The following is a 16,298-nucleotide window of genomic DNA, read 5'->3' on the forward strand; positions in this document are numbered from 1 at the left end:
AGCTGTGGACTGCGTCCCAAACCATGTACTTACCGACTGTATAGTAGCTCAAATACATGTATTTCACTTCCTACTATATACCTGGTAAGTACGCGGTTTTGGACGCAGCCGTGCTCTCTTGTTTGCTGTCAAAAGGTTGAGCACTGCCATGTGTGTAGTGTCCTGTCGCAAAATGCACTGAAAACTCCCACGACGTTAATACTGTGATTAAGGTGTGTACATGTCTGTAATACACGTCGATAATGCAATTAAAACAGGAATACTCCACGTCTTAATTCGATTTGTGTTTATTTCTAGGATGACTTTAGTGGGATTAAGGTAATTAAAAATAACTGCTTACATGCTAGTTTCTTAATCAGAGTATTGTCTTAATCGGGTTAATATTGGATTATTGTTGTCCTTGTAAACTGAAACTGCAGGTAAAAATCACTTCCGGCGCAGCACCCAAAGTTCTGCTAGCCACTTAGACCGAAAGCGGAAGCGACCGTGCATAGAGTTGTTCTTTTCTGTTGAAATATTATATTAATCTTCATTTCAGTGTTGACAAAATACCCATAAAAGTCAAAGCTCCTGCCTTTACAAAACATGTCTTCTACAAAGTTGTTCTACTTTGTTCATTCGCTTCTAGAAAGCCAGCTGATACAACAGTGGTGTGTTGTGTGATAACACTGACGACGTCATTACATTGCCACTAACCAATGAGACTGCTTGTGGGCGGAGCGACATATGTAGCCCCACCCCTTTCTGCAGGCTGCAGCCGGGACTTTCTCCTAATAATAGAAGGAGGAGGGAGGAGAAGAAAAGGTCTGTTAGCCTGTTATTCAGTGAAAACTAGCGAAAACTGCGAAACATAGATTTCTGAGGATTTTCCATCTTCCAAGGTATGTAAGTTCATGCTTATTATCCCACTACTTTCAATAAATAATAAGAGCAAACGTTAGCTGTAACACTTTACGACATAATGTGCTTTATAGAGTAGAGAAGGTGGCCTTAAGTGTTTCTAAACAGTATAGTGTCACATTTCCGTTATTGTGTGATTTCAGGAACTGCTGCTTAGTAAAAAAAAAACTCAAAAACCCCCACAAAGTTTAACATACGGTAAACATTTAATTTGGGGGATTAGTAGGCTACAGGACATAAACCTGAATATATTATTAAGGAGCGACATTTAAGTTAATGAGGCCTGTTATCTTTCAGGTGTACATCTTTTTGTAGGTCCCTTGGCATTGTGGATAAGGCAGTATATATTTTAAAAATGACAAAATTGTGTTTTGTAGGTATTCCTATTTTAATTGGAAAGTTTTTGATTTCTAGGATAATGAGAAAAAACATTTTGATGACCCATTCTGTACTTTAAAACGTGTGTTCCAAGCCCAGTAAACAAGTTGCAGGAATTGTAAACTAGCAGCTGAACAACTGAACATGGGCTATTCATGTATAGCTTTTGGCTGTGCAGCTTCTTGTGACTTAATTCAACTTCGAAACCAGCCCTTGCGTGTTTAACATGTGTAACCGCACTGCACTAAAGCCTCCGGTGTACTTTGATTTTTTACAAGGTCAACCATGTGCATTATGACAGCTTGCACTACCCCTCCTGGCCTACAGGAGTCAGTACAGCAGTAAAGCAGGTCTTCTGGTGTGAAGGACTACAACGAAGAAGAACACTTGGACGATCTCTCGCCACAGTTAGCACCCATATACAAATCCTTATACACTTTAAGGCTAGAATTATACAAATGTGGGTACTTTCTAACGTGCACTCATTTCCGTCTCTTGCGTTTATTCCATTTTTCTTCAACTACCTTGAGTATCAATGGCCCTGGGTGACTGCTGCCACCTTGTGGAACAACGACATAGTGCAAAAGCATTGAATGCGTGTGTGACTGCGTAGAAAGTATGCACGGTTACATCGGGCGGTGCTCTGCTGATGACGAAATTTGCGTCATGCATAGTGTACACTGTTCCTAGCATATGTATAAAAAGTGAAGTATACTTTCTACTTAAGTGCGGGGGCCAGTGGGTTACAGCAGACAGTGAGTACAAATACAGTAAATCTAATCTAAATAGCAAGCTAGAGTAGTTAGGTAGACAACACTAGTTAAGACGAAGAAGAGTGTTGTTATGGTTACAGTATGTTTGTTCATAGCTAATGTGGCTGGTAGATTTACCTTTATTGAAAATGTGTATATTAAGCCACTAATCATTTGTCTAAAAGTAACAGAGAGTCTGTCATGAGAAAGAACATGCTCAAGAACATACATCAAATGTATGTATTAGCAAATGATCTGCAGCGCTTACAATGTCTTAACTCCGAGAGTGATAAAGCCATAATGTTTTCCTGATTTCCTTGTCTACATCCACATTGTCAGCTTACGTGGCATTGGTTTGTGCAGCATTCTTAAGGACTAAATACTAAAAATAAATAAATAAAAATAAGTACATTCTCAGAACAGAACACTATTATCACACTCATTTTCTCTATAAAAAGACTGTATAGTCAAAAATTGAACGTTAACTAGATTTTGAAAATCATAGTTTTTCTTTCAGCATTAACCATCACCAGGAATATTATTTTTATGATTTGTAGTTTTTCTGTCCAAAACAAATGTTCGTATATGAGATGCAGGGACAACTTGGGAAAGTATAAATAGTTTTATTGCAGTTTCATGCAGCCAAGAATGTTACCACTCCATTCCCTATTCACCATATAACACTAAGTGGATTTCAGACATTTTTTAGTCTTGTCCGAATTCACACTTGACATTTATAATGAATTAACTGAATAGTGCACTATATTATTACTCACAGTGCACCTTAAATCCAATCTGCAACCGATTGTACTCAATGTCTGCATTTCTTTCACCTTGAAATTTAATGATCAGAATGGATACCAGAGCATATGTGAATGCAAGTTTAACAACCAATAAGACCATGTAATAGTGATTAAAGAAAATTATTATACAGAAAATGATGTATTTTTGTCATTTTAGGTTGCTAGTTTATTATTGTTTTGCTAACGGGTAATGAAGATGTGTTCACAGGGCTCTCACTAGTGCAACTTGCATTCACTCTGTTGAATAAGGGAGTATGTAAAGAGAGTGTTATCAGACACAGCTCACATTTGTGTCCTTGCCTTCTACCAGATAATCTTGCCTAGCAACACAGCAACAGCACTCCACTATTCTTACACCTGCATGTTTTAACTTAGGCCCACTTTGGGGTCCAGGCCTAAGGCCTGAACATTCAAGGCCACTAACAGGTTACACAACTAAGACCGATTCTCATTGCAGTGGCACCTGCAGGGTTCGTACAGATGCTTTATAATGAACTTCCAGGACTTCAGGGACTTTTCAAGCACAATATTTTTTTGTTTTTGTGGGAATTTGGGATAAATAACATACAAAGAACTAAAATGTTGTGAAAAGTCAAGCCTGAACGAACAGTTAAATATAAAGTGAGACTAAATATCTAATGGGTGTGTGAGTGAGAAGGAAGAGGCCCCCACAACAGTTGCTTTAATAAGAGACTACACATGAACACGCAGGAGTAAAGTTTAAGCCTCATACAGCAAAACAGCCAAAACGTGAAGTGTGAATACTCGCGTTGTGTGAATTCACTTAGTGCATGGGAACTTGCGTAAAGCCTCTTGTATACTTCCTTTTTTTATGCATACACTAGCGTATGCACACAATCGTACGCATAGCCTTTCAAAGTGTACTCCATTTGACATGTACGTGTACACAGGCAGTCGATGCATGTGCGTTACAACTTGCATTACCCCTCCTGGCCTACAAGCGTCAGTACAGAGCAGTTAAGCAGTCTTCTGGTGTGAAGGACGGAAAATAAAGAAGATTCGCAACAACATGAAAAACACAGAGTAACAATATCACTTAAAAATGGTATAAATGTGAACATAATATGCTCTGACTTAACTAAATCTGGACATAGCTGTTATTGCAGTAGCAGCCAGGTAAAGTGTATAATAGTGACAAGAAATTAAATACTATATATTTTATAAGTTCAGTAGCAGCAAAAAAGCAATAGGCTATGCAGCAATGAGCAAATGTTGCAATATTTGGGAGAAGGATGGTGTTCAGTTCAGAGAGAGAGAGAGAGAGAGAGAGAGAGAGTGTGTGTGTGTGTGTGGGTGTCGGTCGGGCCGGTCCGGTCCGGTCCGGTCTCTGAGTATTGAGGAGTCTGATGGCTTGGTGGAAGAAGCTGTTACACAGTCTGGCCGTGAGAGCCTGAATGCTTCGGTACCTTCTTCAAGACGGCAGGAAGGTGAAGAGTATGTGTGAGGGGTGTGTGGGATCATCCAAAATGCTGGTGGCTTTGCAGCTGCAGCATGTGGTGTAAATGTATATGATGGAGTGAAGAGATACCCCAGTGATCTTCTCAGTTGTCCTCACTATCTGCTGCAGGGTCATGCAATCTAATATGGTGCAATTTCCGAACCAGACAGTGATGCAGCTGCTCAGGATGCTTAGGATGAGGGGAAAGTAAAGTAGAGATGCTGCTGGGATTTCTTGGTTATGGAGCTGGTGTTGATGGACCAGGTGAGGTTCTCCACCAGGTGAACACCAAGGAATTTGGTGCTCTTGACGATCCATCGATGTTCAGTGGAGTGTGGTTGTTCTGTGCTTCTCTGACGTCAACAACCATCCCTCATGTTTTGTCCACATTTGGAGACAAGTTGTTGACTCTGCACCAGTCCATTAGCTGTTGCACCTCCTCTCTGTATGGTAACTTGTCATTCTTGTTAATGAGACCCACCACGGTCGTGGCATCTGCAAACTTGATGATGTGATTGGAGCTGTGCGTTGCTGCATAGTCGTGAGTTCACAGAGTGAACAGCAGTGGACTGAGCACACAGCCCTGAGAGGCCTCTGTGCTCAGTGTGTGGTGCTGGAGTTGCTGTTCCCGATCCGGACTGTCTGAGGTCTCCTAATCAGGAAGACCAGGATCCAGTTGCAAATGGAGGTGTTCAGGCCCAGTAGGTTCAGCTTTCCAGTCAGGTGCTGAGGAATGATTGTGTTGAATGCTGAACTGAAGTCTATGAACAGCGTTCGAACGCAAGTGTCATTTTTGTCCGGGTGTGTGAGGGTCAGATGTAGGGTGGTGGCAATGGCATGATCCATTGAGCGGTTGGAGCAATACCCGAACTGCAGAGGGTCCAGTGAGGAGGGGCTGGAGAGTCTTGATCTGCCTCATGACGAGCCTCTCAAAGCACTTTATGATGATGGATGTGAGTGCAACCAGACGGTAGTAATTGAGGCAGGACACTGAAGACTTCTTTGGCACAAGGACAATGGTGGTGGTCTTGAAGCACGTTGGAACGATGGCGCTGCCCAGGGATATGTTAAGGATATTTATTGATCCCACACTAGGGAAATTCCCTCGTTACAGCCGCTCAGTTACACAAAAAACAGATAGGAAAGAGTACACATTAAATAGGAATAGAATTGAAATAAAGTATCTAAAATGTATGTGTGTGTGTGTGTGTGTGTGTGTGTGTGTGTGTGTGTACACACTCGATAGGACTAGAAAAATAAGAATTAAAGAGTAGTAAAAAAATAATAATAATGTTAATATGTACACTATGGACACTTCAGTGTATGTACAGATGAATACAAATTTGAATATATACAGATGTTTAACACCTTGTTTATTTACATGAGTGGATAAATGGATTATTGCACAGTTTACAATAGAGGGGCAACAAATAGTAATAATGTGTGGGTTGATGATGCAAAAAAAACAGCTAGCTGTGCTACATTATTTTGTTGTTGCATTAAAGAGTCTGACTGCTGTATGGATGAAGGACCTGCGGTAGCGCTCTTTCTTGCACTGAGGGTGCAGCGGCCTGCTGCTGAAGGAGCTACTTAGGGACCCCAGTATCTCCTACAAGGGGTGAACGGAATTGCTCATGATAGATGCCATCTTAACTAACATCCTCCTCTCCCCCATCACCTCTATGCTGTCCAGAGGGTAGACCAAGACAGAGCTAGCCCTCTTAACCAGTTTGAGACATTTCCTGTCCCTCTCTGTGCTTCCAACTCCCCAGGAAACTACTGCATATAAGATAGCAGATGCTACCACAGTGTCATAGAAAGTTTTAAGCAGGGTCTTGCACACACCAAAAGACCTCAGTCTCCTCAGAAGGTGGAGACGACTTTGGCCCTTTTTGTACGGGACATCCGTGTTTGTGGACCAGTCCAGTTTATTGTTGAGGTGAACACCCAAGAATTTATGTCTCTACCCTCTCGATGTCCATAGCCTGGATGCTCACCAGCATAGATCGGGTTGGCTTCCTGTGGAGGTTGACTACCATCTCCTTTGTCTTGCTGGCATTGAGGCAGAGGTGGTTTAATTCACACCAGTTGACAAAGTCAGCGATGACCTCCCGGAATTCCTGATCATTCTCCTCTAATACTTGTCCATCAATGACTGTATAATCAGAAAACTTCTGCATGTGGCAGCTGTTAGTGTTATGCCTGAAGTCCACTGTATACCCTGCGGTGCTCCCGTGCTGCTGACCACCACATGAGACATACAGTTCTGGAGCCTCACATACTGTAGTCTGTCAGCGAGATAGTTGGTGATCCATGCAGCCAGGTGGCGATCAACTCCAGCTCCCAAAAGCTTCCCCCTAAGTAGTGATGGCTGAATTGTGTTGAAAGCATTGGAAAAATAAAAAAAACATGATCCTCACAGTGCTCACAGTATTCTCAAGGTGTAGAAGTGATCTGTGCATCAGATAAATAATGGCGTCCTCAACCCCGATGCCTGGTCAGTAAGCAAACTGTAGGGGGTCTAGCTCTGAGCTCACTAGGGTTCGCAGCTGTCGCAGTACAATTCTCTCCATGGACTTAATCAGGTGTGAAGTAAAAGGCTACCGGTCTGATGTGGTTTGGCTCACTTGGATGTGCAATTTTGGGTACTGGAACCACACAGGACGTCTTCCACAGTACTTGAACTCGCGTTAGTCTCAGGCTCAGATTAAAGATGTGCAGGATGACCTCACTGAGTGGATCTGCACAATCTTTACGCAGTCTGGAGCTGATTCCATCCAGGCCTGGGGCCTTTCTCGCCTTGATCTTCTTTAGCTCCTTATTCACCTGATTGAGTGTCAGAGAGAGAATGCAAGGGGGAGTTATTGGTGATCCCTGATGAGTGGTATGGGGGGAGGGGTGTGAAGCCTCCTTGAGTGAGGGATGGTGAGCAGTGGAGAGGTGTGAGCTGTGTAATGCTGATATCTCAGAAGCTCTGAGGTGGGACTTGGATGATGCTGATATTCCTGGAGCCCTGGGGGTGGAGGAGGGGGTGCCTAATGGCCCAAGAGGGAAAGGTTGAGGTGCTGACAGGTCTGAGGTCTGGTTGGAGGGGGGAGGAGATGGAGCCGAATCAAATCTATTAAAAAAACAGATTTAATTAATTTACCCTGTCACGGTCGCCAGATACAAGGCCCCTCCCATTGTCTTTGTTCTGACCTGAAATTGTTTTCCGTCCCCTCCAGACCTCCCTCATGTTGTTCTGTTGAAGGCGCTCTTCCAACTTTTTTCTGTAGCTGTCTTTTCCTTTCCTTTCCTTATCTCCCCTCTGAGCTGTTTTTGAACCCTCCTTTCTCATCTTTGTCCCCCAATCCGAACAGTCTCTTTTTCTCCCCTCCCCCCTTTACCAGAGCTTTGAGCTCTGGAGTCACCCAGGGTTTGTTGTTGGAAAAATACCGAACCTTCTTCTTAGGCACGGTGTTCTCCACACAGAAATTAATGTAGTCCTTTACACTGTGTGTGTGAGACTGTCGGTGTCCTCTCCATGTGAACTACAGAGCATTTCCCAGTCTGTAGACTCAAAACAGTCTCTTAGGACCTCACTGGTCTCCTCAGACCATTTTCTCACATACCTTGTGATTGCAGGTTGTTTATTCACCAAAGGTATGTAGACGGACAGCAGATGTTTTATTGCCCCTAGTGTGGCATTTAACATACTGTGTGAAGGTGGGGAGAGTTGAGGACAGGGAAGCATGATTAAAGTCCCCGGAGATGAGAAGCAGGGGCTGTGGGTGTGATGTCTGAAGCTGTGACACAACAGTGTGAAGTAGCTCACATGCCGCTGTAGCGTCAGCCGAGGGGCGGAGATGTAGACAGTTATTGTAATGACGTGCGAGAACTCCCTCGGCAGGTAATATGGCCACATGCTAACTGCCGCAAATCAATATCCTTAGTGCACCGCTGCTCTTTAACCCTGATATGCCCAGGGTTACACCATCTCTCATTCACAAACATCGCTATTCCCCCACCCTTCCTCTTGCCGCTCTCCTTTGCTTTCCTGTCCGCTCTCAAAATTTGAAATCCGTCCAGTAACCAGTGAATCCATACTGAGATTGTTCAACCACATCTCCGTGAAGCACATGATGCTACATTCCTGGTATTCTCTCTGCAGCCTGGTTAGCACGTTAGCTCTTCTATCTTATTGGAACGAGATCTCACATTCCCCATTTTTTTTTGTCTCCCAGCGTTTAAGTCCAGCTCTGCTTCCCCTTCTCCTTCTCCTAATTTCCTTGGGGATCACCAGTCTTTCTGTAGGAAGTATCCTGGTGTTGCTCAGTGCTAACAGCTGCTCCCTAGTGTAAACAATAGAGCCGTGGCCGAATGGGCCTCCCGGAGCGGTACAGTCCAACAAACAGAAAAATAAATATTGCTAACCTCCACAATTGCGTATCCATATCTGCAAACGCAACACTGAGGATTAACGTAGAAAGAAACACGAAGAAAGCACAAAAAACAAGGGAAATATACTAAACTTAGCCGAAAAAGAGCAGAGTTGTTGCAACAGGCTGCCACTCGCGCAGCGCCTAAGTAATTATACGTTGTTATTGTTGAAGATGTCAGTGAGAACATCTGCCAGATGGTCTGCACATCCTCTGAGCAGTCTGGCAGCAATGTTGTCTGGTCCAACAGCCTTCCGTGGGTTGACTCTGCGCAGAGTTTTCCTCACATCAGCCGTGGTTTGACACAGCACCTGGTCGTTGGGAGGAGGGGTGGTATTCCTCGCCGCCACGTCATTCTGGGCCTCAAACTGAGCATAGAGAAGTTGTTTAGCACATCTGCAAGGGAGGCAACACTGTAACAGGTGGGTGATGTTGTCCTGTAGGTGCTGATGGCCTGAATCTGCCACATGCCCTGCCACATGCACTGTGTGCTGCTGGTATCCATGAAGTGACTGTGGATTTTCTGGGCGTGTGCACTTTGCCTCTCTGATGGCCTGGGACAGTTTGGCCCTCGCTGTTCTTAGGGCTGCCTTGTCACCCGCCCTGAAGGCGGAGTGCACGCACCTCCGTAGTCATCCTCGGCTTCTGGTTGGAGCGTGTGGTGATGGTCTTGGAGACGGTGACATCATCAATGCACTTACTAATGTAGCTGGTCACTGATGCTGTGTATTCCTCCAAGTTGGTGGAGTTGCTGTCAGTTGCAGCCTCCCTAAACATGTCCCAGAGTGTGCTCAAAACAGTCCTGAAGAGCAGAGATGGCTCCTGCTTGCCAGGTATTCACCTGCTTCAAAACCGGTTTGGAGCGTCTGATGAGGTGTCTGTATGCTGGGATTAGCATATAAAATTACCCAGAATAACACCTTGAAAAGGGTTTAGGTCTGTTCTTCAAATTTCGATTCCCTCTTTAGAAGTTTTAATACTGACAGAGACTGGACAGAGATCAGACAGGAGAAAGGCATGTTGTACACTATACCCTGTTTTAATAAAAACAGTATTCATTGGTTTAGTCAGTTGTTCAATATTTTTCATCCATTGGCAGATTGGACTATAACTGTCTCAGAAGACCTTGGGAAGCCATTAGTAGCCACACTTTTCTTCAGAACAGATCTAATTGCACCAGAATCAACCACCAAGGTTAACACAGATCGCAGTGAATGAGGGTTTAACACAGCTAACAAATGACACAAAATAAATTCTGAATCTTCTAATTTGTAGGTATCAAAAGGTAGTGAATTAAATGGTACATGACCTGATGGTGTGTTTGTTGTCAGCCCTGGATCCTGGTTCCCGGTCAGTCATGCCCGCCCTCCATCTGGGTCCTCATCCGGTATAGAAATTTTCCATCACCTTGATGAACTCGAACTTAAACTTTGACGGACATCATGTCCCGGATGTGGCTGGAATTAGAGCATCCTAATAAAAGGTCCATCTTTAATGATACATTTACACATTGCATCGATACATCGGATTGCTGGTTATTTGACCAATACATCATCAATATCAATAGATCGTTACACCCCTATGTCTTCAGAATATGTATTGTGGCTGGTCTGATGTGTCTTAAAAACACTCAAGTCACATGTTATGACCTCTTGTCAGGAAAACCATTTCCTGGCATAGCATAGGAGGAGAGCTTGAGGGACAATAAAACAAAACAAAAACGAGATAGAATAGTGCCTTCTTAGAGCTTTTTCACACAACAAGGTACATATTCTCAGAATAACATTTACGTGTGACAGAGTTACCATATAAAAGTCATTATGATCATATTGTTTTGGGTAAAACTGAAATGAACATAATCAACTAAAGAAGGAAACGTAAAACAAACATAAATAAACAAGGAAAACATCCCAACTAAATTGAACACTTCTAAAAGTGTTCATTATAGCAAGCTTAATCATCAGAAACTAAGCGATCAGTGATCAACTAATCAGTGGCCAGTTGAATACCCATCTATATCTCCTAAATCTACATATCCTAAATAAGGATGGGTCATATTAAAACCCCATGCATTCAAATACCATGCATAAATGTAACTCATCAGATATGTGTTGTAGAAGATGACATTACCATTAACATGGTAGTTTCTGCTAGTTGGGTTTGTCTCATGCCTTTTTACACTCTCTCATCCCACAGCGCTGTTGAATTCTTGATTGTGATTGGTCAGATGGGGCTGATTACTTTTCTATAACATCACAACTCTGACAGTAGAGTGTGCTGCAAAGCAAATCGCTGGTTTATATTAGTGCTGTTATTTAAAAAAGACAGCCGTATATTAGGTGATACGGTGAAGTTTTCTACATTTTACTTACTTATGGAAGGAGTTTATGGATACATTATTTGTATATCAATTTGTCTTTTACACAGAAAAATTAACTTCTTGCCCTCTTTCAGCTTGCATCAACCCATCCTGTTGGTGTGCAAATTTGAATTAGAAAAGAATGCAAACCAGTTTATACTTCCTAAACAATGGAAAAGCTTGGTGGCTCTGGAGATCATACATCCAATCATCTAAGCCAAACATCTAATAACATAACAATACCTCTGGAAACTATTTTAAAGTACAAGGAAATCCTTTCTTCTGAAGGACCAACGACATTTGGAAGTGACTGGAAACGACCGCCACCAAGTCTGCAAATTAGCAGTGGCCAAATTCAGTTTTCTTCATCTTTCAAGCGCCAAAATGCATCTTCTGCCTCAACGACTATGAATACACAGCAGTCTATGTCACACATGATTGTTCTGAATACTAATAATCTCAGTGGAAGCTGGAAGAATAATCAATACAGTCAGCAGCAGCATGTGAAGATTACTAATTTTTTACCTAATGACACCATCTGCCTGGGATTGTTCAGTGATGGACATGTTGGACATTTTGGTGTTAATTTAGCACAAGCTCAAACACTCAAATGTTGTCATGGAAATGCTTGTATGCCTAAAGATATCTATCAGCAGAAGTATGTGTCTCAGAAAGCTATTGCTGTTGTCACACCATTGACTCAGCAGGTGGTGGCAGGTGTGACATTTTCAAAGAACCTGACCAAAGTGAAGGAGGGAGGCCTTGAAACAAGATCTGTACCAAATACTGACAATCGACTGTACACTCCACATACTTTACAATCAACAACTAATGAAAGTGGTGAGACACCTTTGTGTGATAAAACATTGCAAACAAATGAAGTACCGTCAAAATCAGTATTAGCCACTGGACTTTCCCATTGTATAAAGGATGATGGGCCTGCTGAGAATTATAAACTTCATGTTGAGAGTGAAAGATTGTCCTCAGTCCCTCTTAATAGTGTGAGTATGGAGAGAAAGGAGGCAGTACAGCTGTATCCCACTGACGATAACACTAGTGCTAAATTTCTGAATGAAGATGATGCTACGGTGATGGGCAGAAATTCTGAGGGCACAGAAACTAGAATGGATAAGTTGTCTACCTTACCTGTAAATGAGTGGTCTCTTCAGAGATTGCACACTTTGGTGGCTGACTTGGAGCAGATGCAAATAAGTCAGCAGAAAGAAATGCCTTTTAATGACCTCTCCAGTGAGATTCTAAAGTTGTATTGGAATGGAGATTATAAGAAATTATGCAGTGTAGCAAAATCAAACATTTATGTCGACATCATTAAAGAAGTCAGACTTCACTGTGGAAGAGAAAATTCTGTAATACTCCAGGGAGTTTCGAGAGAGAGACTGAATGAAGTTGCATCAAGCGTTCACATTTTAGAACATGGCATTGCACCACCCAAGATGGTGTACACATCATCCTGGTTGAATCTCAATGAGAAACTCAACGATATAGACATGGAACATGATTGTCTGTCATCCTTAATGACTTTGCATCTCAAACCGAAAATTGCTGACAAGGGAGTGCCAATGAAAGAGACTGAAAACATACAGGAGCATACAAATGAGAAGATAAAGGTATCTAATAAAGCACTAAGTGGAGTAGAGAGACTGAGAAGACAATTATCACCTGAGCATCAAAAGAACTCAAGTGCTGAAGGTTACAAAATGGTAAGAAAAGAGCCAGTGGACATGGATGTTGTAAATACATGTTCTGTCAAAGAGACAGAAGGGCAAGATAGTATGTCTGTGAAAAATGTGCAAACGAAAACAGAGCAATCAGAGAAACGAAATAAAACAAAGTGTGAAAAAGAGGCACCCTTGGTACTGTCTTCAAGTACACAATCATCAGATGTGAGTGACTGCTGTATAAAACCAGGGAATTTGCTTAAACTCCCCACCACAGACATAACACCTGTGTTGGACAAAAATGGTTCTGCAAACTCCATTTCTGTTGAGATGAGCATCCTTCCACCAGAGAAACCTAGAAGATTGCTTGCTGTTGAGCCAGATGGAGAGGTGGACAACATGCAAAAAGGAGACACACAAATTTCGACAGACAGCAAGGGTCAAGACACTGTGGAATTATTTGCCCAGGATATAAATCACATGGACACTGAAATTAAATCAGATGAAAGGAGCAATAGAATTCAAATCAATTCACAATTGGAGAACTACTGTTGTCTCGTTAAATGGTTCCAAATTTTGGGCTATAGCAATGGAGGACTTTGTGAGTGTGAGAAAATGTCTGAGTTGAGTCATGATGCTGACACCTTGGGCAAAAGTGTGAAGGAGGTAAATGCAGATGAGCACAAGCATCCTTTCAACAAAGCTTGTAAGCTCACTGTTACTGATATTTGTGGGCTGAGAGATAACAGACAGACAAAAAATAGACTTGGATACAGAAGCATGACTAGAAAAAATTCTGTTACCTCACCCATTGATGATGATGATGATGATGATGATACCAGCATGGATGAGATTGAGATTGTGGATGTCGTCACAAACTATGAAGATGTACTTAAAATAGAAAATGCAATGTCAGAAGAGTTGATGGAAACGCCACTTGTAGCACGTACTTCACATGAGTCCATAACAGGCAGAAAACATTGCAGAGATCACCACAAAGAGATCACAATGCCAGAGTATAAGACAGTAGATACACTAATAAACCTTGCATTATTTGGCACCTCTAACCTGAGACAAAAGAAAAATATTTCTGGCTTCACGTCATTGGATACAGTGCATCTTCCCCCAGAAACAATTAATGTAAGAATAGGTTCTGGTTGGAATGAATACCCTAACGGTACTAAACGCCAGACTCCTAAACAACGAGTTAGGAATTCCTGGAAGAAGGCCTATGTGCCATCAAAGAGGTCTAATAACAGAAGGTCAAAGAAGCAGAAAAGTGCAAAAACACCAGAATCAAAAAATGATGCTGCGGATAACTCTGTGATGAAAACATCAGCGTTTGATCTGATTACTACTTTGATGTCAAATGAAGAAGATGCACAAACACATCGGACTGAAGCAAAATATGAAAATACATTCTCTGACAAACAGAAAAATACAGATACAGCTCAATCCAAGAAAAAATCCAGGAAAAAAAAATGTTCTACCAGAATGGATAAAATAAGGAAGCTGAAACGAAATAAAGTTTTGCTATCATTTAATCTCAACAAGAGATGGAATTATGCAAATAATGGGAGTAAACAAATTAAGTCCTCTTTTGATCCGGCTCATGCTATTAATACAAGTAAAAATACATTAAACGCTGGTTTGGCCTTAAACTTTGGAGTTCTGCCAGAGTCTTTCAACATGTCAGATGTTAATTCCTTCATGGAAGCCAATCAGTCTGCAAGTGCAGATAGTGGTAAGTATTGTATTTATTTATTTAAAAAAAAAAATTCTTTATGCCTTCTGAGAGACTTAGATTTTATGTCTACTTATCTTTTTTCCTCACTTAAATTTGTTTTTCTTACTAGGTTCAAAAGTTACAACTGTGAAGCAGATTAAAAGGATTAAAAGGACATGGGACATGTCAGGTTGTTGCCTTTGCTGTTGTTGTTGTTGTTGTTGTTATTGTTGTTGTTATTATTATTATTATTATTATTATTAAACACTAGATCATAGTTGATCTGTTCATTTTATTTATCCTTCTAGGTACTTGGTGTAATAGCCCTAGGAAGAAACAGTGCCTCAAATATACCCCTACCCTACCAAGTACATCTGGGCCCAGCACATTCCAAGAATTCAAGAAGAAATATGAAGAAAAAAAGCAGAAAATTCTTACCTAATTTTCTTTTAAACTTTATAAAAAGAAGACATGCTTGAAATGATGCTTTAATAAAAAATATTTTTGTAATTCTGTACATAGTTTGTGTAGTTATCTAATAAATTAAAGACTTTCAGTTTATACAGAAAAAATAATCACTTTAATAGTAATGCAACAGAGTGATAAATGTGACCTTATTAAAACACCGCACTCCAAGGTTTATGTAAAATTGTTTGAAACGGAGACACTATTATATCTACTGACCATAATGCTGCTTGAAAATATCAAATAGTATTTGTTGGCATTAATGCTTGTTTAAACCACTGTTTACATTTATTTCTTGTTTTTATTTCATGATGTATATAAAATGTCTTTTTTTTATGTTTAAATATAAAATCTAAATTTGTTGTAACACCAGCAGTGAGTTTGACTGTTCATCCAATATTTCATCCCAATATTTAATCTTGACAAAATAATCGTAGATGAAATGAGTGTTGAAGAAATTGTGCTTAAGCGCATCCCATTTCCACTGATCATCCTTGAGATGTTTCTACAACTTAAAGTTTGCCTGTGATAAATTCTGTTGATTATAAGGCTTTGCGGTGCCAGTGCAGTGTCAGAGTAAAAAATAAACTATGAGGTCAATGGAGTTGTTGCTAGCTTTGTGAGAAGGATTATCTGAAGAAGGGTACCAAAAATATCCTCAGCTTTGAAGGTCCTGAAGAACACAGTGGCTTCCATCATCATTAAAAGCCTCAGACTCTTCTTAGTGTTGGCCGTCCAGCCAAATGAACAAACAGCCAATTAAGAACTAGAAAGTCACGCTGGCAGAACTCCGGATGTTTTGTGTTGAGACCCAGAGGGACAGCCAGCTCTTAAGGAAAACCTGGTCAAGATCCCTCAGAACCTTAGACTGGGGCGAAGCTCCCATTTTCCAACAAGGTAACCCTTTTCCTTTAGCCAGAGATTTTTTTATTTTATCTAGCTAACATTAACTGATTGCTTCGTCCTCTATATTTTGAAATTCCATTAAGTCATATGCCTTTTTGGTTCTAAAATTGTCTGAGCCCTGTTCAACACCATACACCTGTGACTATCAGTAATACCCATTCATTCATCTATTTTCCATACCCCTATCCTACACAGTGTCGTGGTTGAGCCTGGAGCCTATCTCAGGGAATTCGGGGCACAAGGCAGGAGACACCTGGACGGGCCAACCCATCGCATGGCACCATCACAGACATTCACACACTACGTTCAATTTTGTAAGTGCTAATCTGCCTACAACGCATGTCTTTGGACTGGAGAGGAAACCCCTGAAGCACTTGAACATAGATTCAAAGCCACAACCCCGAGGAGGTGCGAGGCAAATGTCCTACCTACTAAAATACTATAATGCACGCC

The 16,298-nt window shown here is 41.4% G+C and overlaps 1 protein-coding gene across 2 annotated transcripts; it reads left to right on the forward strand.

The window, feature by feature from the left end:
- Positions 1-751: 751 nt before the first annotated feature.
- si:ch211-106e7.2 (uncharacterized) lies at positions 752-15,311 on the forward strand. 2 transcript variants are annotated; one of them, XM_047159825.2, is made up of 5 exons: positions 752-881; positions 10,042-10,193; positions 11,165-14,492; positions 14,605-14,664; positions 14,783-15,311. In XM_047159825.2, the coding sequence occupies exons 3-5, from the start codon at positions 11,240-11,242 to the stop codon at positions 14,914-14,916; spliced, it is 3,447 nt and encodes a 1,148-aa protein (XP_047015781.1). In that variant the 5' UTR covers positions 752-881; positions 10,042-10,193; positions 11,165-11,239; the 3' UTR covers positions 14,917-15,311. The 2 variants fall into 2 exon arrangements, with proteins under 2 accessions (XP_047015781.1, XP_017341266.1); XM_017485777.3 differs by lacking the exon at positions 10,042-10,193.
- The last annotated feature ends 987 nt before the right edge of the window (positions 15,312-16,298 follow it).

This window comes from Ictalurus punctatus, chromosome 14 (genome assembly GCF_001660625.3).
Source record: "Ictalurus punctatus breed USDA103 chromosome 14, Coco_2.0, whole genome shotgun sequence".
In the NCBI taxonomy this organism is placed as follows: Eukaryota; Metazoa; Chordata; class Actinopteri; order Siluriformes; family Ictaluridae; genus Ictalurus; species Ictalurus punctatus.

Excerpts from the sequence above, each read along its gene's own strand:
- si:ch211-106e7.2 (XM_047159825.2), top strand. The coding sequence starts at position 11,240 with ATGGAAAAGCTTGGTGGCTCTGGAGATCATACATCCAATCATCTAAGC. Across the intron at positions 14,493-14,604 it reads GTCTGCAAGTGCAGATAGTG|GTTCAAAAGTTACAACTGTG; the intron begins GTAAGTATTGTA and ends TTTTCTTACTAG. Across the intron at positions 14,665-14,782 it reads AAGGACATGGGACATGTCAG|GTACTTGGTGTAATAGCCCT; the intron begins GTTGTTGCCTTT and ends TTATCCTTCTAG.